This window comes from Brachyhypopomus gauderio, unplaced genomic scaffold (assembly GCF_052324685.1).
Source record: "Brachyhypopomus gauderio isolate BG-103 unplaced genomic scaffold, BGAUD_0.2 sc57, whole genome shotgun sequence".
Classification (NCBI taxonomy): domain Eukaryota; kingdom Metazoa; phylum Chordata; class Actinopteri; order Gymnotiformes; family Hypopomidae; genus Brachyhypopomus; species Brachyhypopomus gauderio.
Genome location: NW_027506880.1, coordinates 492,157 through 516,361, shown reverse-complemented (window position 1 = coordinate 516,361; position 24,205 = coordinate 492,157). Strand labels below are relative to the sequence as shown.

Genomic DNA, 24,205 nt, shown 5'->3' with positions numbered 1-24,205 from the left:
AGGCTCCTGCATGGGGGAGATGGAGCAGAGGCTCATGGGAAAGGATGGCAGGCAGGGGAAATCGGGACGGAAATCGGATTTGTCGCTATGATTGGGATTCATCTCAGGCTAATATTTGTGAACAGAATGAAGGCTGATATTGGCAGTTGTTTTCCAGTGAAGGTGAACTGTCTGATGACGTGTCCGATGACGTGTCCGATGATTGTGCCCTAGCTTGCTACATCATTGGCCACTCAGCCTGGTCGGTAAGCTTTGACTACCTCAAGTTAGATTGTAATAACCAGCCGAAGGTATGACAAGCACAAATATTTCCCAGACTTGGTGAAAATTACAGGTGGAAAGCAGAGGTTGCTGTTATATTGAAAGGCAAAGCAAAGGCAGAGCTGTGGATCAGACGATTCTGTCAGTGTTCCTGTCAGAAACCCTGCAGCATACCTCCATGCCTCATATGACAACAGAGAGACAGACAACGGCAGCAAGACAGGAGAGAAAGACAGAAGAGGAAGACAGGACAGGTAGAGGAGAAAGAAACTAGAAGAAATATATGGCCATGAATGAGAGACAATATGGTATATCAATGCTATTTTGTTGAAGTTAACATCTACTAAATGAAAGAGGATAGAGACTTATTAGACTTAGCGGAAAGGCTGCGTACCCTTAAACTGGGCTACCTACTTGCTCAGCTATAATTCCTGCTGTCAAATTAAAAATCACTCACATCAAATATTGAACATAATATGTTGCTCTTGTCTAGGCAGCAGTTCGGCGTCGGGAATAATGGTGCACGTGACAGTCATACCGGAATACAGCGCTCTAACCCGCTGAGAGACTCTCCACAAAGCACCAACCCCTGCATGGAGCATTACGTTAGGAGGGCCAGGAACGTCTCCACATCAGAGCGCTCCACCTGAATGGTGATGTCACACCTCTCACTGGCCTTCAGGTTTGATGCCAGCGGGAGTTGTTTGTTTTTTATCTTCTCCTATTTGTATGTCTTGTACCTCTGGCTGTTACAAAAGCCAGACCATATAATCACTGATTGTATGATTAAATAAACCTTTGCGGTCAGAAAAATCAGTCAACTCTTGAATATTACAAAAATTATGCTCAAACACTTTTATAAACTACCACCTAAACATGCCAGGAAGCAGCAACACTAAGCTTACAGGACAGGACAAGACAGGACACGTCCAGCGTCACCAAATCTCTTTATGTCCACCAAACCAAAGCAAACTCAGTAGCCAACATCAGCATGTTCCTGTTGAGAGGCCAGTTCTGAAAGGTCTCTTGCTTTTCCGAGGGAGGAGATGAACGGCGACACGAGCTGCTCCACAGAAGAGCCCAGTCACACTAGCAGGACAAGCTCAGATTAGTTTGCTCCCCCTGGCCCGCGTCACATGTGTGGACTGCATTACATTTTCCTCCCTGAAACAGATGCCAGATTCAATCACTATATCTTCTGCTTCACTAGCTGCACCAGTGTGAGCGGCCCTCTCTCCAAACCTCCTGCCCCTCCCTCGCTCCCCCTCTCCCTATCTTCCTCTCTATCCCTCTGTTTCTAGACTCTGGGGTCACGGTGGTTCTACAGGGGTGTGTTCTAGAGGACCCCATGTTTCGACGGTGACGTGAACAGAGTGGATGTCCGACCGGCGGCCAAGGTGCGCCAGGACGTTGGTCACTGTGGCCAAGTGCGCCATTTCATCCGCTCTCCCAGCAGACAGGCGACGCCATATGTTCACCCGCTGCCTTCCAAGAGGACAGGCCATGTGCGCAGGGCCAGGCTGCTGGGGGTGCTCTGTGTCACAGTCGAAAAACTTTGCCAGACTTTTGCAGCAGGACACAGGAAGGAGTTCTACCATCACCTATTCAGTTCTCATACCATGAGAACCTAAGGAGTTGGAAAGATGGTCCAGCCCGGAAGAACCACTTTGGTTAAAGTTCCACATGACACAACATGTCTGGCTGTGTGGGCATTGTCTCTCTCAGCCCTCACGCCCTCTCCACGTCCTTGAAAATCTAGATGAGCAGTCATCAGCCCGTAAAGAGTGCTACCTTCCCACAATGCAACAGTACAATGCCGTCATGCTGATGGACAGCGGCATATTGTAGGCAGCTCTTCCTGTTTCCAGCACGAATGAGGGCCTGTGTGGGATTATGGCTGAGGGCGGAGCTTTTGGGCGCATCCGACCCCTGGGTACTGTTTGACCTTAAAGATGCCCCGACTGAATTTTCTGATCTGAACCATTAATATGGAAACCACAAAACTGGCCTGGGATCAGTTTAAAGGGGCAATGAGAGAGGCAGCTGTGAGGGGCCTTTACTTTCCACATGCCGTTTACTGGATGTTTTTCACAGTTCGTTGCACTCGTCCTCTCTGTTGCTTTCAATCCATTTCCAGCCTTTACTGACAGCAGTCTGCAGATACACACAGCAGGACGTCATTGGAGAAAAGGCATCTTCACATGGAGGATACAGACACCCCGCCATCTAGAATATTCACATGATCATGTATTATGTAGACTGGTTCACATGATATTCAAGGCATATTAACAAACATACATGTAAAGATACTTGAGCTCACTCCAGAAATTGTCTATTAGTGTAAAATATGTCTTCAGTTCCATCTGAGCTTTAGGAATGTCCACAATCACAAACGTTAAAGCACTGCACATCTGAAAGTGTATCCTTCTGCTTTAAACATTTTTATATTCAGATCCATATTGCACCTCACCACCCGCCTTTGCACACTGTCCCGTCCTGTCCTGCGTGTCCCGTTATCATCTCATCTCTCCAGACACTTGCTGCCAGCTGCCATAAATAAACAAACGCCCCCGAAAGCACGCGCTGCCTCCCCAAATCCTCTCAGCTGAGCCGATAAAGGGCATCACTTTCCATTAGGAGTGACATGTTTACTTCCTCGTATATACAAAACCCCCAGATGAAGTGGCAGCTAAGCACAGTGGCGGAGTGCATTTACATGACCTTGCAAGGTGTCTGCAGCACAGGCCGCGGTGCTGCCATGTGCACAGTAGGGGTCACTGTTGAGTCCAGATTTGATCTGAAGGGTCATGATGGCTCTAACGTGTGTGACTTCAGTGAAGGAGGAGAAATGCAAAGTGTGTGTGTGTGTGTGTGTGTGTGTGTGTGTGTGTGTGTGTGTGTGTGTCTCACAGGCAACTGCACATTTAGCACTTAAATATTTTACGTCTTTTTCTCTTTCTCATTTTTAAAGATGACTATTAAGGATCATCATAATAACTGATCATGTAATAATAATTTACTACCATTGGAATAATTTGCTATAATCAATGCTATAATTTGCCCAATTAAACTCTCAGTCTGTGTCAGGCATTCACAGGTTTATTTCACTGTGTACATTTTTGCTCACAAAGACTTTTCATTTTCACTGGAGCAAAACTGACCACCATGACGACCTTTATTCCCTCCACATAAAAACATGCCCACAGATGTTTGGCTCATGTTTCTGAACATCCACATTCCCCCAGTGCATGCTGGGACAACAGCAGGAGCTGTGGCCTGAAGCTCCCTAACTGACTTTTATTTAATAACAACCACCAGTTCGCTACAAATTACGACCTTTTACAATCAAACAGTAGCTCTTCCAATGTAAAAGAATCATGAATCATCTGGCATTTTACTGTAATATCACCCATGTTTCTCTCACACACACACACACACACACACACACACACACACACACACACACACACACACACACACACACACACACACACACATCATAGAATTGCCTTGTAATGTTTGCTGTATAAAACCAACCTGACATTGATAGTGGAATGGCACTGGGTGTATCTGGGTGAGTATGTTATTGTGAATCTTATAGGTGGTATATTCCATTTTCAGTTGTAATAACCAGGTCTCAAACTGTCAGTAAAACAAATGGCCACAAATGTCACCACATATGCTATGCTAAACATTATACACCACATGAAACCCTTTAGCGCTAGATTTCTTGACATGGTGTGCTGTTCTACAAACCTCTGGAGGCATCTAACGGACACATTCATCCAAAGCGATTAACTCTAACAGGCCAATTTATTTACATCTGCTTCGTTCACTTTAAACTTGCCACATACCGGGAGTGGAAATTATAATCCATCTCAGTCCAAGTCTGTCGAATGAAATGCTTTAGCTCATTCATATAGACGTGTGAACAGCAGAAAGCCTCCCTGCTCTGAGGACCGGAGGAGAGAACTTTCTTGAATCGTTATGCAGCTGAGCTTGTTCTTCTAAAGCTCTGTTAGTATATAACAATGTGGACCAGGTGTAGTGTTAGTGGAAGAAGAAAATTTAGCTGCAAAATATGACATAAAACTCACAGCAACCAGGCAAAGGCACTCTATAAGTCATGCATATTGGGTACTTTGTGGTTTGAGGGCAGATTACTACAAACAGGAGACGTTTATGTTGTTCATGGCAGCCTCAATGACTCAACATGTCTCCTGCCATGCAATCATCTGTCAGTTCAGGCAAAGGGCTCAGATGACCTCATAGAATGTGGAGTTCTGTCCACTCCATAACCACGACCAGACAACATTAGGCAGGGACAGGGAGACTGAACCATTTGAAGACTCTCTATTTGCAGCCTGGATGATCAGTAAGGGTGATTTTATCTAGAGAGAGAGAGAGAGAGAGAGAGAGAGAAAATTGACAAGAAAGAAGAAAGTATAGGAACAGAAAAAGGAGAGGGGAGAGGGGGAAGCTGTGAGGAAGAGAGAGAGATAGAGAGAGAGATAAAGGGCTAAAGACAGTGGAGAGAGAGAGAGAGAGAGAGAGAGAGAGAGAGAGAGAGAGAGGGGGTTGAAGACACGGCGGTAGACAGAGACAGATGACCTGTTGGCAGTGGTCATTTTCTCACAGAATAGCACAGACTAATGGGACAGGCCCACACATAATGAGGTCAAAGGACGTGAGGCCACAGAGAGGCGGACTCATGGTGGAATCTTTCCCACCATGGCCGTCTCACAGGTGAAGACGGTGATCTGGAGGATGTCCCCAGCGTGCCGACCCACTCTCTCCTGGTCCTGGAGTGAACTATGACCTCAGCCGCTGTTCCCGGGGGCCAGGGCCGGCTGTAATGCTCGAACACTTCAAAAAAAGGAAGCAGAGACAAGCCTGGACAATGTCCTCAGGCCCATTGAGACAGGATGTCGACCTTTGGCAGGTAAATATTGATCACACTCTGGGACATTTAACAGCCGTCGTGTCAATAGCTTTTCATCAAGGGGCTGATTAGAAGTCCAGCGTGGCTGTCCTGCTGTCTCTCTCTGCAGCCTGCTTCCTGTCAGGACGACGTGCCTCGGAGTGAACAGAAGTTTAAAAGGCAGCGGGCAAAACCGTAACAACGTAATGTAAGCTGGTCTCAGGATGCAAAGGGGTCTTCTCATATCCCTGAATGAATAAGTGGTGGACATGGGCCATATGCTTCGTCTAGATGCTGTCCCACACCCTCTTCACAGACACCAATTCTGAAACTCATCTTTGATCAGCGCACCTTTACCATAAGCACTGAAGGAGAGGGGACAAAACTGTCCTCAAGTCAGAAAAAGAAGTATGCTCTACTAATGAAACTACTTGCAAATTTGTGGTTGGAGAGGTTTGTGTAGATGTCTACAGATGTTCTAAAGCTTAGGGCTGTTGTGAAACAAGCAGCTGTCTCATGCCAGAGCTGTCTCACCTCATTCTGAAGACAGGTATCTGTTCAGCCACAGTCCTTAGTTGTTTAAATGCACTTATCTGAGTGCCTGATCTGCAGCAAAATGGAGTTCCGGTGTTAAACTATGCCATTTGGAGAGAGGAAAAAATGAAATGCAAAGGAAAGAAATGCAAAGGAAAGAAAAGAAAAAAAACTTTTTAGCAAAAACTCTTTCCTCAGTGTTCATCAGTGTTTCTGTGTACTCCTCAGTGTTTCTGAGTATTCCTTAGTGTTTCTGTGTATTCCTCAGTGTTTCTGTATATTCCTCAGTGTTTCTCAGAGTTCTTCAGTCTTTCTATGTATTCCTCAGTGTTTTTCAGTTCCTTAGTGTTTCTATGTATTCTTCAGTGTTTTTCAGTTCCTCTGTGTTTCTGTGTATTCCTCAGTGTTTTTCAGTTCCTCAGTGTTTCTGTGTATTCCTCAGTGTTTTTCAGGTTCTCTGTGTTCCTCTGTGTATTCCTCAGTGTTTTTCAGTTCCTCAGTGTTTCTGTGTATTCCTCAGTGTTTCTCAGGTTCTCTGTGTTCCTCTGTGTATTCCTCAGTGTTTCTCAGGTTCTCTGTGTTCCTCTGTGTTTTGTGAGGTGCTGACTCATGTGCCACAGCATCAATGCCACAGCATTTAACCTCTATTTACACCATTAGCTAAATTTCATAGCTGCATATCTGGTTTAAACTGACATGGAGGTCATAAACATAACGAGGCCACTCCCCTCTCACCCCTCCCCCACATGACATTACACAATTTATAAGCCAATCCACTCGCACCATTCCCAGTCTAGGGGCAAAACCTCCGCCTTCTGTCAAAGGCTAGCGCTAAGTCAACGATTCTGCAGCCTTATAAATTTAGACCAAATTATAGTGAGAGGAAGTTAATGGCCAGTTACACATAACCCTTGAGAAACACTTCAGACTGCATTCCATTACAGCCTGTACCTGTAAAGGAAACCTCAAGCAAGTACACTGTGCACCATGGTGTTTGATACTCCTCCCAGAAACGCTGAAGATTTAGACACTGTGCACCATGGTGGTCCTCCAAGAAACACTGAAGATTTAGAAAATGTGACTCTATGTTGAACAGATGTGCCGTAAAGGAGCTACAGAATAGTACACACTGAGCAGTAAGAGCTACTGGGTCTTACTGAAAGAAACTCTACCTCTGCCTGAAAAAAAGCTGACAGCGGCTCAGGGCCACCATGGTCACCCGGAACGCAGGCGTGTTCTTCACTCTGCATGTTTTGAGGAAGCTAATTAAAATATTAACTTCAAATGAGTGCCCTTAGAAGGCACCCTGAAATAACATCTAGCACTAATAGTGACCTATACCTCAGCCTAAAAGATGCATGCAGTTCCTAAATGATGCAAATATTTTCATGTATTGGATATTTAATTAAAGGGTATGTGTGTTTCAAAACAACATGAAAACATTCCCTCAGCTTATGTTAGACATTTTGCCTTTATTATTTAAGAACACTGGCTAAATTTAATTATCCTCAGCATCAAATCTGTACAGAAACATTTTAAATGGAACGTTGAACATAGCAAGACTGCATGAAATGTCAGATATGATTTTGAAGGGAATTGTACTATTCAAATAATTAAAAAATAATAAAGATTGTGTACTTCATAATAAATAAAACCATTATAGAAAGTATTTATAGAAGTTGTCATGAATTTTCTTATCACAATTGAACCTCAGTGCACTCATTTTATACATGAGTTACCGTAGGCGTGAGGAGTTTGATATATTTCTTATAAATGGACTCATTAGACAACTATGACAACAAAACCAGTCATAACCCTAAATTAACATCTTTGCATGACTTCGTGTTGTGTGAATATTATTCAGTTGGGAGACAACTGTTTTGATGGTTAGTATATGTTTGGATTTACTCTTTATTTTTGTCCTCGCAGTAGTTTTATAATAATTTATATAGACATTTTAGAGACTGAAATCTGTAAGTTGAAGCAGACCTTATATCTTGTGTATCTTAAGATTATCTTATGGAGGGTGATGTTGAGATCTCTTGGTTAATGACATTCAGACTGCTGCATTCAGGGTTGTGGTGGAGGTGATTTGTAATCTGAAGGTACCTAACGAACAGACTCATTCTTCTTAATCAGTACAGGGAGAGGTTTTTCTGTACTTAAAATTCCACCCGGGAAACCCAATCGGACACGCTCAATTATCCCCGCCCTCGCTGCCTGGCTCTCCACGCGGACGTTGAAGGAAGGCGCCACTGATGGATGCTGGGAAATGTGCGTGTAGGTTAGCACACTGGGAAGGGTCTCAAAGTACCGGCTTCCTAAGCTTCAACGTGGATGACACTAGTCCGAACTTCTTTAGACACCGTGTCCTCATGTCCTCACGTCCTGATATGCGGACAGGAGGATAAAGGTATCACGATTGCTTGCTCCAGAAGTACAGTCACTAAACTAATGAGCCATTAAGTTTGGAAGTAATGCAACGGTAGGTCATCAAGAGAGACTGATGGTTTCTATAGAAATTATTTAGACAGAAATTTCATGTTTTCCAGCTAAGATGGAAAAGGTGAAACACAAATCCTCATATGGAGAATGGAGTAAGTTGCTATGAAGTCTGAGACTTTAATCAGCATCTTTAAAAACATCCTGCAGAAATGTGCCCAAAAGGAACACATGAAATGAAGTGACAGAAATCACAGGACTTTAAATCTGCATCCCACAGTCCACAAACCAGGGACACCTTCCTCACTCTTTTGCCTTTGCACGTTATATTAATGACCAGCAGCGCCCTCAGCAGTTCTGGAGGAGTGCTTCTGTTGTCAACCATCAGCTTTGGGGTTTCGACTCCATGCCTCATACGGTGAAACATGTAAAACATTTCCAATACAGACATACATTTAGTTCCATTAGACACATACACTGAGATTATTAGGCTAATTAAACCATACACATTATGCAGCTGGTGTTTTATTGCTAGGAAGCAGGTGAAGAAGGAGGAGCAGAAGAAACAGGTGAAGCAGGAGAAGAAGGAGAAGCAAGTGAAGCAGAAGAAGCAGGGTGTGGTGGGTATCTTGAAGAACGCCTCACAACGGTTTTTAGAGCAGTTTAAACATCTCACTTTTCATTTATCACTCACAACTGGCCCGTCACAGGCACTGGGCAATTTACCCCGTCACTGTGCTCCGGTTTGGAAGGGTGTTTTTACTTTGAGGACAGGGTGGGGATATGGTTTGTGTGTGTGTGTGTGTGTGTGTGTGTGTGTGTGTGTGTGTGTGTATGTGTTTGTGTGTGTCTGTGACAGAGCAGCATTTGTTTCTGCACGTCACATCCTCATGTCTCTCCCAACACGGTGTGCAGGGCTGCTCAGGTTGTAGATTAGTAGAGTCAGGTGGGTGAGTGGCAGCGGTGTCTTTATCAGTGGCACATCCAGTAGTAATACAAATAGCACATCTCTCCGCATGACAAACAGCCTCATTCGGCAGGTCTGCATCCATCCCAGATCTGAGCCAAAGTGAGCAGCATACAAATGTCCTTACAAAGAGGCCAACATCTCCTTCACAACCTTAATAGATCAGAATCAACTTTCAGCCGTTGTCCTTCAAACACACCCCCCCCCCCCCCACCTCCCCGCTGAAGACGTGGCTGTACAGCGTTCGTTCCTCCTGCCTTTCAGAACGATTGCGTGCTTTTAAACTCTCACCCCCCCCCCCCCCCCCCCCCCCAACCCTCACGATTCCGCATTCTCCTTGACGTGCTAGCACCTCGGCTAACATCATTAGCAGTCTGGGCCGGGACCGGTGTAAATGACGCCACTGCTCCTCGTAAAACGTGAGCCCAGGATTAGGGGATCTGGAGACGGCAGTGGTCCCCACGACACCCCTCTCCTGCCGCTGGTAATCTCTGTTAATCATGGGGATTTGCTTCTCATCAAATAAGTCCTTGCCAACAAAGCAGGATTGAGTTGCTGATCAGGCGTCCGTTGGGGAGAGTCGCACACAGGTGTGGAGTTTCACGAGTATCGCACCTGGAGGTCAGGACCTGATGGGACACCGCACATGGGGTCAGTGTGGCTCCCAGCAAGGCGGCCAGGGGCCACTAATGAGTGATGGGATGACCACAGGGTCTTTCTGAACATCAGGAGAAATGAGTTTTGAAAATGAATGAGTCTTGTCCTGCAGCAAAAATCTTCCAAATGTTCTTCATGCATTTTTGTCCCAAATATCACTGGATTATTTGAAATTTGAAGTCATTAAAAACTAAATTTGCTACAAGTAAATGAATTCTATTGCATATTGGATCAATGCTTTAAGACCAGCAAACCCCTTATTGTAGCATTTTCAATTAGACTGAAACAATTTTGTCAGGCCAGATTCTATTTAGCCTGCAGTTATCAATTAGCAGTCACAAATTAGTTAGCTAGAGCTATATTTTGTATATTTCGTAGATAATATAGTATATAGCACAGCTAACGAACCACCTTTCTTTATGAAGCTCGCTGGGCCGTGCTGAGTTTGCCCCTGTCCTGAGCTTGTTTTGACAAGCCCAACAATCAGACCTGAGTTCAAACGACACTCCTCAGCATGACCAGACTGGGTGTGTGTTTCAGCACTATTAGGGCGTACTCACACTAGGCACGGTTTGCTGGATCCGTGCTGGGGCCCGGTTATCCCCCCTCCCCACTCCCCCTCTGGCCTGCACTCACACTCGCTTCAGCAACCCGGCCCGAGCACGCTTACGTCATCACAACGCCGCTTTATTTGGAAAAAAAGCGCGCTCGCACAACACTATAGAGCTCATGATTTTCTTTTTATTGTATTTTTGGAGTCGTTTTGGAAGTGCAGAAACACGGTGCAAACACAGATTTATCGATCATTTAACACAACGATTGTCTGCTAATCGCTTTGCCGCTATGACTGTTTAACGTGAGCGTCGCATCACTGATGTCATGTTTGAGTTCCAGCGAAATGAACCAATCAGACGAGGCATCAAGCGGGCCCGGGCACGGATAGCGCTCACACTAGAAGCGAACCGTGCCCGAGTCCACATGAATCGTGCCCTGGCCCACCTCTTCAAAGCGGGCCCGAGCACGGTTAACTGATCCGGGCCCGGGCACGGTTGGAGCGCTCACACTAGCCAAACGAACCGTGCTTCGGCAGGCAACCGTGCCCGGGCCCGGATCGCAGAGCCTAGTGTGAGTACGCCCTTAGACTACTCAAAGACAGCAAACTTTCGCTGACAAACCACAAATGTCTCCGGCCCGCCTCAAATACCATGATGTGACTTTAATGCGAAGGTGTGTTAGCAGCAAATTTGTATTTCAAATACTTGTACTACACAAGGATCTTGATATTCAGAGAATCCACTGACATTTGGAGTAAGAAGGTATGTAGGACAGAAAGTATCAGATTTTTATTTTTATTTTATTTATCACAGGGTGTGATAGAGGCATTTTTAAAAACACATTTAAAGATGCATTTTTTAAAACACAAGCAAATGTTACTGTGCTGTAAATGTAATGCCTTCATTTGATAACGCTACCAGCATGCCATCGCTGTTTACAATTCTACCAGGGCACTGGACAAGTCTGCAGGGATGTGATGATGTGATGATGTGCAGACATATCTGCGGCTGCATGCACACTCCTGAAAGGTCCGACACGCTTCCTCGAAGTAAACGGTCCGATTAAAGTCTGCGCCTTCCTACACAACATCAGAACGTCTTTTCAGCGGGAACACTCGGCACACAACGCTCCTACGGGACACGCAGAGCAGATCTGCATTCGACCAGAGTGAGAATTTGTCCAGCCAATGAAAGCGTCGTCACGAGGGCTTCGCTTGGAAGGCTGGGAGCTCGGAACAGCGCCGATCCATAAGCCCTCTCCTCGCTGGAAACCACAGGTCCACATGATGCAATCGCACGCAAGTTTCAGCTGCCGTTCTGCCGTATGGATCAGGTATGGTGGGAGGAGCCAATTACAGACAATTAAACGCAAAGACAATATCGACCAGCAAACTGAGCGCAAAGAGGGCTTAATCACATCGACTTATTCCCATGAGAAACCCAACAAAATAAAAAACCCAAGTTGGTGTAGAGGTCGTTCCTTTAAACGAACCGCCCAAGGCGGGTTAGGTGGCTGACCACTAACCAAACCTGTTCCCACTGATTCCAAACACATGTTCACTTCGGCTGGATTCTCTGACCTTTATCATCCTACACCCAGAACCTAAATTGAGTCAATTAATCTGAAAATGTTTTTCTATTGACTCGTGGATGAGACCAATCACCTCTAACTCCCACATACTAAGTGTTCCACACAACTGATTAGCTTACACCTAAGCCTGCTGAACCACTAGAGTGGTAATTGGTAATTACAAATCTCACGCAGGGGGAAAAGCACAGTGAATTGCACAGATACATTAAACAACAGCAGCACCAATACATGGAACAAAAACCCCTACACAACAAATTGTGTCTTTGGACGCCGTAGCCTCACAGTACTGAAATGTGACCGATTGCGCAATGACGGCCGGAATGTTATTGTAGGCCTTTTAATGCCTCCCAGCATACTGAAGGCAACTGAACAGGACCAGGAGTCATTAGCAGGTGGCTGCTTGTGTGTGTGTGTGTGTGTGTGTGTGTGTGTGTGTGTGTGTGTGTGTGTGTGTGTGTGTGTGTGTGTGTACTTGTGCTACAAGTTTGAACCCCCATGCTGTTTTCCTGTATAAAGCTCCCACGACCAATCTTGGCGGTGAGCTCGCTCGGTCCTGAATTACATGGAGTCCGTTAAAGATTCATGCCGACAGCAGCTCACACACTTGCAAAAGAAAATTATGTAGGACGAGGTGTCAGAGTTTTCACCCTTCTGCTCATTTAGTCAGCACACACACATTTGCACATGTCTTCAGCAGCAACCATCTTCCTGTACCCCCCTCTACACCACCACCTCCACCACCACCTCCACCACCACCACCACCACCCCTTTGTTTTTTTCTCTTCAGGACATTGGGACTGCCCACTAAGTGTGACTGCAACCGTCATGTCCCGATCTGATTCTGCTCTCTCTCCATGTCCTTCGAGACAGTGGTGCCAGTCACCGCTCTCCGCTCTCATGGTGCAACCGCGAAAAACCCAGCAGGAAGTGGTACGGTATCCTGGCAAAATGAAAGAGTTATAGCTCCCGGGTGTGTACACGCTCACAAACGTACAAACACAGAAACACACACACATACAAACACACGCTCCACGTGTGCGAATGTGCACGCACATGCAAGACTATAAGAGATGGTATCCCAGTCGGAGGTGCCAGTCAGGTGAGGGGATTTGGGGTGAAGATGAAGAAAGATGAGGCAGTAGAACTGTATGGGGTGTGGACCCTGGGGACCCACCCCTGCCTGGTGCCACTGATCCAGGAGCTGAGAACGGAGAGACAACACGCATCCCTGGTGTTGGAGCGGCCACGCCCGACCTGCACGCACACGCCGGGCAGCACAGCGGGGGACGGAACAACAGGCAGAATGATGGGCACTCTCCTCCCTCCACCTCCTTCCCTCCACCTGCTTCCCTACATCTCCTCCCTCCACCTCCTTCCCTACATCTCCTCCCTCCACCTCCTCCCCTCCACCTCCTTCCCTACATCTCCTCCCTCCACCTCCTCCCCTCCACCTCCTTCCCTACATCTCCTTCCCTCCACCTCCTTCCCTCCGCCTCCTCCCCTCTGCCTCCTTCCCTCTGCCTCCTTCCCTCCACCTCCTTCCCTCCGCCTCCTTCCCTCCACCTCCTCCCTCCACCTCCTCCCCTCCACTCTCCTCCCCTCCACCTCCTCCCCTCTGCCTCCTTCCCTCCGCCTCCTTCCCTCCACCTCCTTCCCTCCATCTCCTTCCCTACATCTCCTCCCTCCGCCTCCTTCCCTCCATCTCCTTCCCTCCACCTCCTTCCCTCCACCTCCTCCCCTCCGCCTCCTTCCCTACATCTCCTTCCCTCCACCTCCTCCCTCCGCCTCCTTCCCTCCATCTCCTCCCTCCGCCTCCTTCCCTCCATCTCCTCCCTCCACCTCCTCCCCTCTGCCTCCTTCCCTCCACCTCCTTCCCTCCACCTCCTCCCTTCGCCTCCTTCCCTCCGCCTCCTCCCCTCCACCTCCTTCCCTCCATCTCTTCCCCTCTGCCTCCTTCCCTCCACCTCCTCCCCTCTGCCTCCTTCCCTCCACCTCCTTCCCTACATCTCCTCCCTCCGCCTCCTTCCCTCCATCTCCTCCCCTCCACCTCCTTCCCTCCACCTCCTCCCCTCTGCTTCCTTCCCTCCACCTCCTTCCCTCCATCTCTTCCCCTCCACCTCCTTCCTTGCCCAAGTTAAGTCAAGTTCGAGGAGAGGATGAGCCTGAGCGAAATTATTATACTGGTATTACAGTGGTATTACACTGGTGTTACTTGGTAATAAATGTGTAATTTCCTCAAATTAAGGATTAATGAAATGTGCCATATTTGTCAATTGTGAATTTACACCCCAATTGAAATTTGTCCTCTGCATTTACCCATCTGTGCAGTTAGCACACACACACAAACACACACTAGTGATTACTAGGGGGCTGTGGTGCACACGTGCGCAGCCCTAGCCCGGCGGCCCGGGGAGCAGTTGGGGTTAGGTGCCTTGCTCAAGGGCACCTCAGTCATGGCCTCATTCCTGGGAATCGAACCCACGACCCTCTGGTCACAAGACCAGTTCCCTACCACAGGACCATGATTACATTCTACATTGATACTTCCATTCTAAGGTTTGCTAAAACTCTACAAGGACCTACAAAATCTTCATTCTACAGTAACTTAAGTCATGATAGCCTGGTATAGTAGTGATAGCTTGGTATAGTCGTGATAGCCTGGTATAGTCATGATTGGCTGGTATAGTCGTGATAGCCTGGTATAGTCGTGATTGGCTGGCTGTCATGCATCTGTTACCTTTACAAGCTTTCTATTCATATTTTATTGACTTTGTATTAAGTATGTATGCAGACTGTATGTGTGCAGACTGTATGTGTGCAGACTGTATGTGTGCAGACTATGTAAGCAGAATGTATGTATGCAGAATGTATGTGTGCAGACTGTATGATTCCTCCAATTTCTCAGAGCCTTGAAGGGAATAAGAATAAATAAATGAGGCTGAACTAGACGTACTCATTAAGCACATGTTCACACGCCCCTCGTTCACAACGAGGACGCCACCACTAGGAGCAACACTGTGTCTCTTCTCTGACCCGTAATCACGACCTCATCATTTCAGCAAGGAGTATTGGAGGAGTGGCAGACATGTCCCTCTCTACCACAAATACATAAATAAATACATAAATAAATCAAAAGGTTTAAAAGCGTGTTAGATTTCTCTGCTAGGCAGGTTTCTACTACAAAATAACTGCCACATCTATAGACACTGCCTTGAGTTTGAATCTGAGGAGAAACTGTAAATATTTAACGAGCGGGTGATTAAAGGCCTCAGGAGCTATGGTGGGCAGCAGCATAAACACAAACACACACACACGCACACACACACATAAGCGTACTGATCCCCAGATGCGGGCTCCTGAGTAGACGACGGGAGAAACATTCACAGGAGTCCTTCAGAAATCCCAACGAGATCTTCTGAAATAACAACCAAGGTAAGAGTTGCGGAGGTCCTTTGAGCGACCCGAGACTCACGCACGCAGATGAAACGACCCCGCCATCGCCCCGCACAAGCCGTGGACGAACAAATCGCACGGAGACTCTCTGCGACAAGAATGCTTCACCCGCTCCGACTGCTTCACCCGCACCACTGGCCTTCAAAGGAAATCCCAAGATTGGATCTGCTCCTCATCTTCAACATTAAAGGATTTTATATTGCTACGCTACATCAAATGCTGTACGCTGCAAGCATATATATATGTGTATGTATGCATATGTACTATGTATATAATACATGTGTGGATAAGTGTCCCAGAAATGCAACAGGACCCAGCGGGAAAGCGTCTCAGTGAGAGAGACAGTGGGGAGGTGGAGAGAGAGACGTCAGGTGAAGGAGTAAGAGAGCACAGCAGACTGAGCACACACAGATGAAGACATCTTGACTGAAGGGACCTTCTCTGGGGTCTGCGGGCACACACTAGGTGAGCGCCAGGTTCCTGTCGCGCCCCTGTCAGGACCGTGTCAATCTTGCCGCTGGTTTAATGGTGTCGACAGGAGACAGCGCGGGAGCTTTGCGTAGGTGCAGAGATGCGCCACAGATCACACCTCGTGCCCGAGGCACGGCAGCCCTGTCCACCTGCTCACTGCCTTTTATCAAAGGCATGAGCGGCAAAAAGTGGAGGCACGCTGTAGGCAAGAGGGCGTGGCCACAGGGTGGGGCGGGGCCAATGTGGGGTGGGGCCAGGACAGGGTGGAGCCATACTGGGGTTGAACTAACTGCAAAAGTGTGGTTTTCTTTTTGCATAGTTCCTCACAACGGAGCAATGGCAGATTCAAAAATAAATAGACGCCTTAGAAGTCTTTGCCTCACGGATTAAAAGACGCTTAGAGGGACCAATGAGATTACATAAAATCGCTCCTGAAGTAGACAACTCAGTGGGATGTCCTGCCAGCATTCCTTATCCGTGATGTGCGTTAAGACTTCATGTCATGTCTTACGAGGGGACAGGACTGTAGCTAGTGGTGCTTCATCACACCACGTTTACTACAAAACCTCATCCTAGTGGATGGACAAACAACCGTAAACTGCCATCTTTTTATTAAGCACACCTGCATTGTACACCCACAGGTTTGTTGTGTGGATAGCAATTTCAGTACGATCTCACAACGCACACGTAGGGATTACAACCAGCAAAGGAGCATGTCAGGATAGGGGCCCTGACATTAATCAGGCTGCTGTCACCGCTGTCTGAAGTCCTGTTTACAATTGCAGGAGTATGGATGCTACAATAATGGTGCTATAAGATATGAATAACAAAAAATCCTATTAGTGTGGAGCCAAAAGATGTTGCATGTATGGGGCTGTTCATTTGGTCCACAGGTAGTTGTTGTTTTTTCCACCACCACGAGGCTGTTGGAAATGATGTTGGACCCCTACTGAGCAAAACATATCTGCATAGCACGAAATACAAATTTCAACCATCTCATTTAGGCAGAATTATGACATGTTATAACGTAACCATTCAGAACATTTCATCCGTGTGTGATGTGACAGCCAAAGGTCAGGAAGAGGTTAAACATACAGCTTTTACACATATCCAAGATCAACAAGAACCAAAACGTCTTCTTCTCTTTTAACAGTCTTTATTCTCCCCATCTTCTTTTCACTCCTTCTTCTGCTCTCTGTTCTTCTTCTTCCTCTTTTACTCTCTTTTCCTTTTTTCTTGGGGCTGTTCTTTTCTCCCACAGTGAGGCACCCTGTACTCCTCTGTATTAATCTGTTGTCATTGGGTATATTAGCTTGTGTTACTTACATTTAGAATAGCTGTTTTATTATTTAATATGTTGTTGGTTGTTGAATAAAGCTGGTTGATTGTGTAACTACTGTCTCCCATCTTTATAGTTATAGTTATGGCTAGATGAACTCATAATAAGTATGATAATTGTATGTATGATAATGATTAAGGTAAATGAATGCAGCTCCCTATAAATATCCCATCTGCTGTGCTTGTTTATTATGGTGACCCCTAAGTTAGGCTAGCTATTTTGTAAACCTCTGACAAAGCAGGCTATTGTTTCTAGCACAGAACATTATAGAGTCAGTTAACTTACACTGAGCTATTTGAAAATTCTCACCAACTATATTCTGCAGTCTGTCATGACCCCTGTTGCATCCTGATCTGGAGAGGTCCTCTATAACTATGACTCCTAGAATACTAACTAAAGGTGTATCTCAATTCAGGGGCTGCAGCCCACGAAGTGCGCATTTGTAGGCCGGTTACGTCACTGCGCCGCAACGAGGCTGTCCCAATTCGTGGACTCCTTCTTATGCGGCCGACGAATGTAGCCTTCAAAACCCCGAAAACGAAGGATGCATCTGAGTATCCTTCGCGTCCCACCATATCCCAGGATTCATTGCTCTATGAACAATAAACAGGCGGAGTCTAGTGTACGGGCCGAAGAATTCATTTTTAAATGTCTGTATTTTTTAAATATGGACATTTATACTGCAATGAGATGCTAAATAACATGCCAGTTATTAATGATATTGCAGGTAAACATGTGCTTTGAGTATTTACTAAAGAGTAACATTTATAAAAATACATTGAATTTTGTTATGAAGTTATACTTCCCGCCAAACATGTGAATACATGTTCAACGCTTTTTCTTTTAGGCATTTGTGGGTGATGTGGATGTGCTGATACCGGGATTCACCTGGGGAGTAACACTGCAGTCGGAGCCTACAATACCAGCATCACTGCTCCGACACGGAATGAAAGCCTGGCATTCATCAACAGACATTTACAGTGACAATATCAAAACCCAGAACTTTCAATTCTACCTTTTACCTAGTCTGATTGTGTGAATTATGTGTGACTTGTGTATTTGTGTGTTAACGGGCCGCCCAATGGAGGATGGGTTCCCTTTTGAGTCTTGGTTCTCCCGAGGTTTCTTCCTATTCCCCACCATCATAGGGAGTTTTTCCTCGCCACTGTCGCCTTTGGCTTGCTCATTAGGGTTCTGGACCCATAGTATTGTTAACCTTGTAAACCCTGTAAAGCTGCTTTGCGACAACTTGAGTTGTTAAAAGCGCTATACAAATAAACTTTGATTGATTGATTGATTGATGTGATATTTGTCGGACAGCGCGCTAACACGTATGTAACGTATGAAACGGGGCAGAGCGTGGTCACGCAAACATACGTCTCGCGAAGACTAGACTGTCTCATTTAACAGCCGTGAGATGCAGCCTACCCGGCCTTCGAAGTGTGTGGCCACCGTGGGCTGCGGTCTACGCGGTCTACGTAGGCTGCAGCCCCTGAATTGAGATGCAGCCTAAGTCATCAGAGAGTGTTCCAGTGCTCATAGTCACCTGTTAATTAAATGCACCTGATGTCAAGTTGATCATGTCTTGATATCGCCTGTTTTGTCTGCACTTCTTTGTGAAGTATGGCCACTCAACTGTTTCGTGCATACTTTTCTCAGCTTTTCCTGTTTTGGCTTCTACCCATGTTTGTTTACTTCGATCACTCCTCTGCCCCTGATTGGATTTGCCTGCCTGGCAGTTGTTTCTGGGTTTTGACTGTTTTGGTTTGACTACGCTTATGCTCATCCCATACTGTTACTGTTTGCCCCTAGTTTTGACCTTTGCCTGTTCAACTCTGATAACGGAAAACCCCTTTGTTATTAAAACCAACCGCAAGCATCTACTTGCAGTGCGTTACAAGTCAGATAATATTACGTTTTTATGCACGTTCCTTGCTTCGTCTGCACTTATTTCTGTCCTTGGTTGTAGGCAAGCAGGTGGGTAATTACATATCGTAACTAAAACACCTACATCTGTCCATTGACCAGATGTCCTTGTGCAATTCTAGACATGTGGTGCCCTGTTTAGTGTTTGGACTTGAGATGCTTCTGGACTGATATTGGCAAACCATTCAACATGTCAGGATGGAGGAAGAGCTGGAGCCATCTAAGATGGCAGAGAAGAAGCCACCCTCCCGTCACGGTCAGGAACTGAATCGAGACAGAAACCAGAGTCACCAGAAGAAAACAAGAGATGTAGGCGGGAGATCTGCACGTGAGATATCTTAAGGGGAGGAGCAAGGACAATCACTGATGAAGGATCAGTAGAAACACAGTGTTCCTGCCTCCTCTACTTTGGCATGCTTAATGAATCCTCCCCTGTAAATACTATGAACCACCTGCTCTCTCTTTTCTTAAAGCTGTTCCCAGGCCTGTGACAGTAGCAGCCTATTTCTACTCCAGGGTCCCATGCTGATTTCCATAAGATTATACTGGATTTACTCCAAAAGCAACTGTAATAAAATCTATACCCATTAACCACTCCATTACCACTCACCTTAATGATCTATAACCTTTTACTCAGGTTCGTTTGTGCAAATTCTAATTTGAAAACGTTAGTGTCTGATAGGGTCATGAATCACATGAAAAGAAGCAATGCAAATGAACAGAAATGATTAGTAATTTTCTCAAAAACGTTGTATTAAGGTATTAGGTATGGTGTGCTAACACTCATTTCCCTATTGCCTGCTAATTAGTATCCTAATCACATGGGTTCATTTGCTCAGAGGTCACTCCCCTTCCTGGGACGTCTTTTCACTTTCTGCCGACAACAGACACCCAGACCCCAAACATCCCTCCCCCTATCTCCCTGTCCCCCGCAGCCGCAGAGGCGTGGCCATCCTAAAGTGATCCCTCCCAACAGCTGTGCCATATCCACGTCAACGCGGAAAACCACGACTTTCCGTTCCGCGCACGAGGCCAGGAGAGCAGCCCTTGGCAGCTGATCCCAGAACAGCTGTTCAGTTTATTAAGCACATATTAAGTCATGTGTTCTGTGCAGGGCAAGGTGCGTGGTAAGGCACAGTTATCTGTAAGGCAGGTGTGGGGGTGATGAGGTGGTGGAGGCAGATGGGGGTTTGGTCGCACTGTGTGCATGTCTGTGTTTTTCGACTTAATGCTGAAGCTACACCACACCCCACCCGATCCGGTCTCATCCCAGCACGCCCCTGCTCTGCTCCCGTGCTCCGCCCCAACCCCCCCCCACAGTCAAGCGAACACAGACCTGGTGGACGAAGACGTGGGCCCCGCGTGGGCTGAGGAGCAGGATGGCCCGACGCAGCGTGTCCCGGTAGCGGTTCAGCTCCTCCGTGCGCATGCTGCTGAACAGGCTGGAGAACACGCCGCTGATGTTCCGGTCCACGCGCTGCAGCGACACATCCAGGCCCTGCCGAGCCGTCTGGTCCAGGAAGCCCTGCAGGCCGCGGATGTCTGTCGGGCAGAGAGGGACGGCGGTTAGAGACGGGGGACGTGACGGCGTTCGGCTCCGCTCGTCTGGGGGGCAAAATCGGCGGGATACTAATGGTGTAGTAATGCGTGAGCGTATTAGCATCACATCACCACGTCCCTGGTTTGTGTCAAATTGACAGTTTTCTCTGCACATTTTGGCTGACTACATATGACTTATTCTGGTCATTACTTCAGAAAATACATGCCCATATTTTCTCATAAGACTACAAGACTATCAGTCTGGATAATTGGTTCATATCCTCTGTACCAAAACGTCAAACGCATGCACACACCAAAAAAAGATGCGGCAAAGGCTAATAGCGTTCATCAAATGATCATAATGACCCCTCATATCAGTGTGTGCCTGCAGAAGACTCTGGTTCAACACCACGTCATGCAGCATGCCCTAAAGGCTGAGCTCCCCTCCGTTCCCCTGAAAGACACGAAGGCTACACTTGTCTTTTCAGAGGTGCCTTTAATGTTCTCCATAATGTAAAACCCGAAGCAGCCCTAGCCTTACAAAGCTCTGCTGGCTAGCAATGTCAGTAGCAATATGTGTGTGTGTGTGTGTGTGTGTGTGTGTGTGTGTGTGTGTGTGTGTGTGTGTGTGTGTGTGTGTGTGTGTGTGTGTTTCCCCATAGCCCTTTGTGCTCCACAAAGCCTGTTTAGCCGGCACTGGTACCTGCAGAAAGACCCCCCTCCCACCCCCACCTCACCCATTACAGGATTTAATATCTCTCGTCTCATTCCTGTAAGAGTTTTTACAGGTATGAATAATATTCTGCAGTGATGGGGCATGGTGCCAAGCGGCTTGCGGACTGTTTACCCCTGCTTCCCCCAACATACTGCGGCTTCAGAACCCAGCTGATGGAGCTTATGGCCGGGGAGCCCTCTTCCACACAACCCCAGAATGGGCTGAATTATAATTAAGAGTGAAATATGGCTAGTTGAGGCTGTGCACCAAACCGTTCGGAGTTCGGAGAGTTCAATTTCTTCTTTCTCGGAGCAGTTCCTGTCTATTAGCAATGTCAGGCACCTTGTAGAAAAACGTGTTTCTGTCTGTCGAATCTGTTCGTTTTTTACCCACTCCTGCTACTTAGTGTCAGTGCTCTGAACCTGAGGGGGAGCAGGGTGGGTGGAGAGTGGGTGGAGGACGAGTGGGGATCCATCTTATAACTCACAGCGCGTCCCAATGACGTGCCGTGTTTTAAAACACTCAGGTAGAAGTTTCTAGAAAAACAAAAAAAACAAAAAGCAGTTGCTGTACATGTCATAACAGCCTGCATGGTGAAATAAAAGGATTGTGTAGCGTAGCATAGCAACATGGATAGAAACGATTTACATTTTCATTTCTACTCAGTACTAGGGCGCTGAGGAATTAAAGCAAAAAAGCCAACAATTGTGACGTGTTTTGACTGAATACATTATTCTCACACTATCATGTGTGTGAGGATATGTTTCACTATTTCAGAGTGAGTATAAATGTGGAAATGTTGGTGCATTTATATATGTACATGCGCTGCACAGTTGATTCAGTGCCATCTTCACTCAGAGTCCTGAAGAAGTGAGCAGGCACTTGGTTTAGAATGGTCCAAGTTTCCAGTTCTAAAGCGAAAGGCCCTGAAACACCAATGGGCCTGTCTCACCTAGAATGTGTTCCCCTTCCAACCATTAAATACGCCACTAGATCTGTAATCACAGCGCTGACGCAGAAAACAACCTAGAGGAGCAATCAGAGGACATGTGACCGCCATGATTCACTTCGTTATGACATCGCAGGCGAAGCTATTTCCGTCGATTGGGGCATCTCGTTCCATTGCGCTGTACGATGCGTTATTAGCTGCGGGCCAGCACTCGTGTCCCTTACGCGCCTACGGCATGTAACATCGTTCTCTGCTTCTGCTGTATAGTCATGGTTCGCTGTTTTAGACACGAGACTTCAATTTGCATGCATTACATCTCTGAAACACTACAAAACACAGATTATGTAAAATTATGCTAACGTCTTTGTGAGAACGGCAATGACCTCCGCTTCTCCCGGCATTGGTAAAAGGGGCAGACTGGCGTAGGAAGGCTTTTATTTTGGTAGGGGCAGGAAATGGGGGTGTCGAAGTGAGCGCTTTTCAATTCTACCCCTGATTGTCTGGGGTCGTGTTGAGGGATTGGGGGGCGGGGCCTCGCTGCCGTCCAGTTCGACGCCACCCACTTTCAACTTCACCTTCAGGGCTAGCGAATCGCAAAGGCTGGCATTCAGTAGAAGGAAGATGAGTTCACCAGAGGGGGAGGGGCATGAGTGAATTCCATCAAACGGAGCCAATCCCCATCCTGACGGCCGTGCCAGGACAGAGAGATCAGAGGATGACCAGGTGGAACAGGGAGCAGTCAGCTAGCACACTCAGCTACTTTGGGAGCCTTGCACATTCACTCTCTCTCTCTCTCTCTCTCTCTCTCTCTCTCTCTCTCTCTCTCTCTCTCTCTCTCTCTCTCTCTCTCTCTCTCTCCCTGTCCTTCTCCCCTCTCTTTCTTTCCCATTACTGTATCTGAGAGGTGTTTTTCTCTCATTCCTCTGACTCTCAAAGCACTATGAGTCATGATGGTTCATCTCTCTGTCTCCATCCCTCTCTCCATTTCTCTCTCCGTCTCTCCTGCCATCTTCATCCCCACATCACTCCCTCGCTACTTCCTCCTTCCTCACCTCTCTTGCTCCCTCAACTGCCCCAGTCTTTCTGCCATCTCACACACACACACACACACACACACACACACACACACACACACACACACACACACACACACACACACACACACACACACACTCGTGTGAGGGAGGGGGGTACAGAAGTGCTGATAACAGAATGGCAGACGTGACATGAAACAAGAGAGAGGGGAAGCCAGCTACACTTGACACATGTCGGCTGCCTGGCCTCTCGGCCTCCCTGTGGTTCAGTCACCGCGGCTCACAATGGATGTCGGCTTCCGCTTGACGTGTGTCAAGTGTACACAGCTCCCATTCCTAAAGGACGTACGGCAGAGCTAAATTAATAATCACTACTGTATTTTAACATGGACTGCCATGAGAACCTGTTGAGTAGCATGCTGACGTTACAGTGCACTCACTTGCTGTCTTTGGGATTGACAACGCGGCTGTAAACGGAGGTGGGAACGCACCAGAGCGGGGAAAGGTGCCCCCTGCTGGTGAGGAGGACGAGCAGACCGCGCACCTGAGCACATGTTGCAGAACAAGAGCTATAAAGTGTGGAGGGGTTGGGGGGGGGGGGGGTGGTGGTGCCATGTCTCGACAGAGCGATGAATTTCGGGCCTGGGGGAGACATCAGTCAAAGAGGAGGTGAAGATCTCTGTCTCCTCCGGGTCCTCGGGGGACGCTGGGGGTTTGAAAGGCAGCCGCCCTTTTCCCTGTCTGTCTCTGCGCGTTATACACAAACACGCACGTGTCGCTTTGCGACTGCCGATTCTGCGGCGTCATGCGTTGCCCTCTGGGGGTTTGGAATCAACGAATCCCAGTAAGAGC

At 47.1% G+C, this 24,205-nt stretch overlaps 1 protein-coding gene across 2 annotated transcripts in view; it reads right to left on the bottom strand.

The window, feature by feature from the left end:
- grid1b (glutamate receptor, ionotropic, delta 1b) overlaps window positions 1-24,205 on the bottom strand; it is a 247,679-nt gene that overhangs the window by 67,737 nt on the left and 155,737 nt on the right. For both annotated transcript variants that reach the window (XM_076988003.1, XM_076988004.1), the window contains exon 4: window positions 20,453-20,658. In XM_076988003.1, the coding sequence (XP_076844118.1) occupies window positions 20,453-20,658 (206 nt within the window). The remainder of the gene's footprint in view (window positions 1-20,452; window positions 20,659-24,205) is intronic.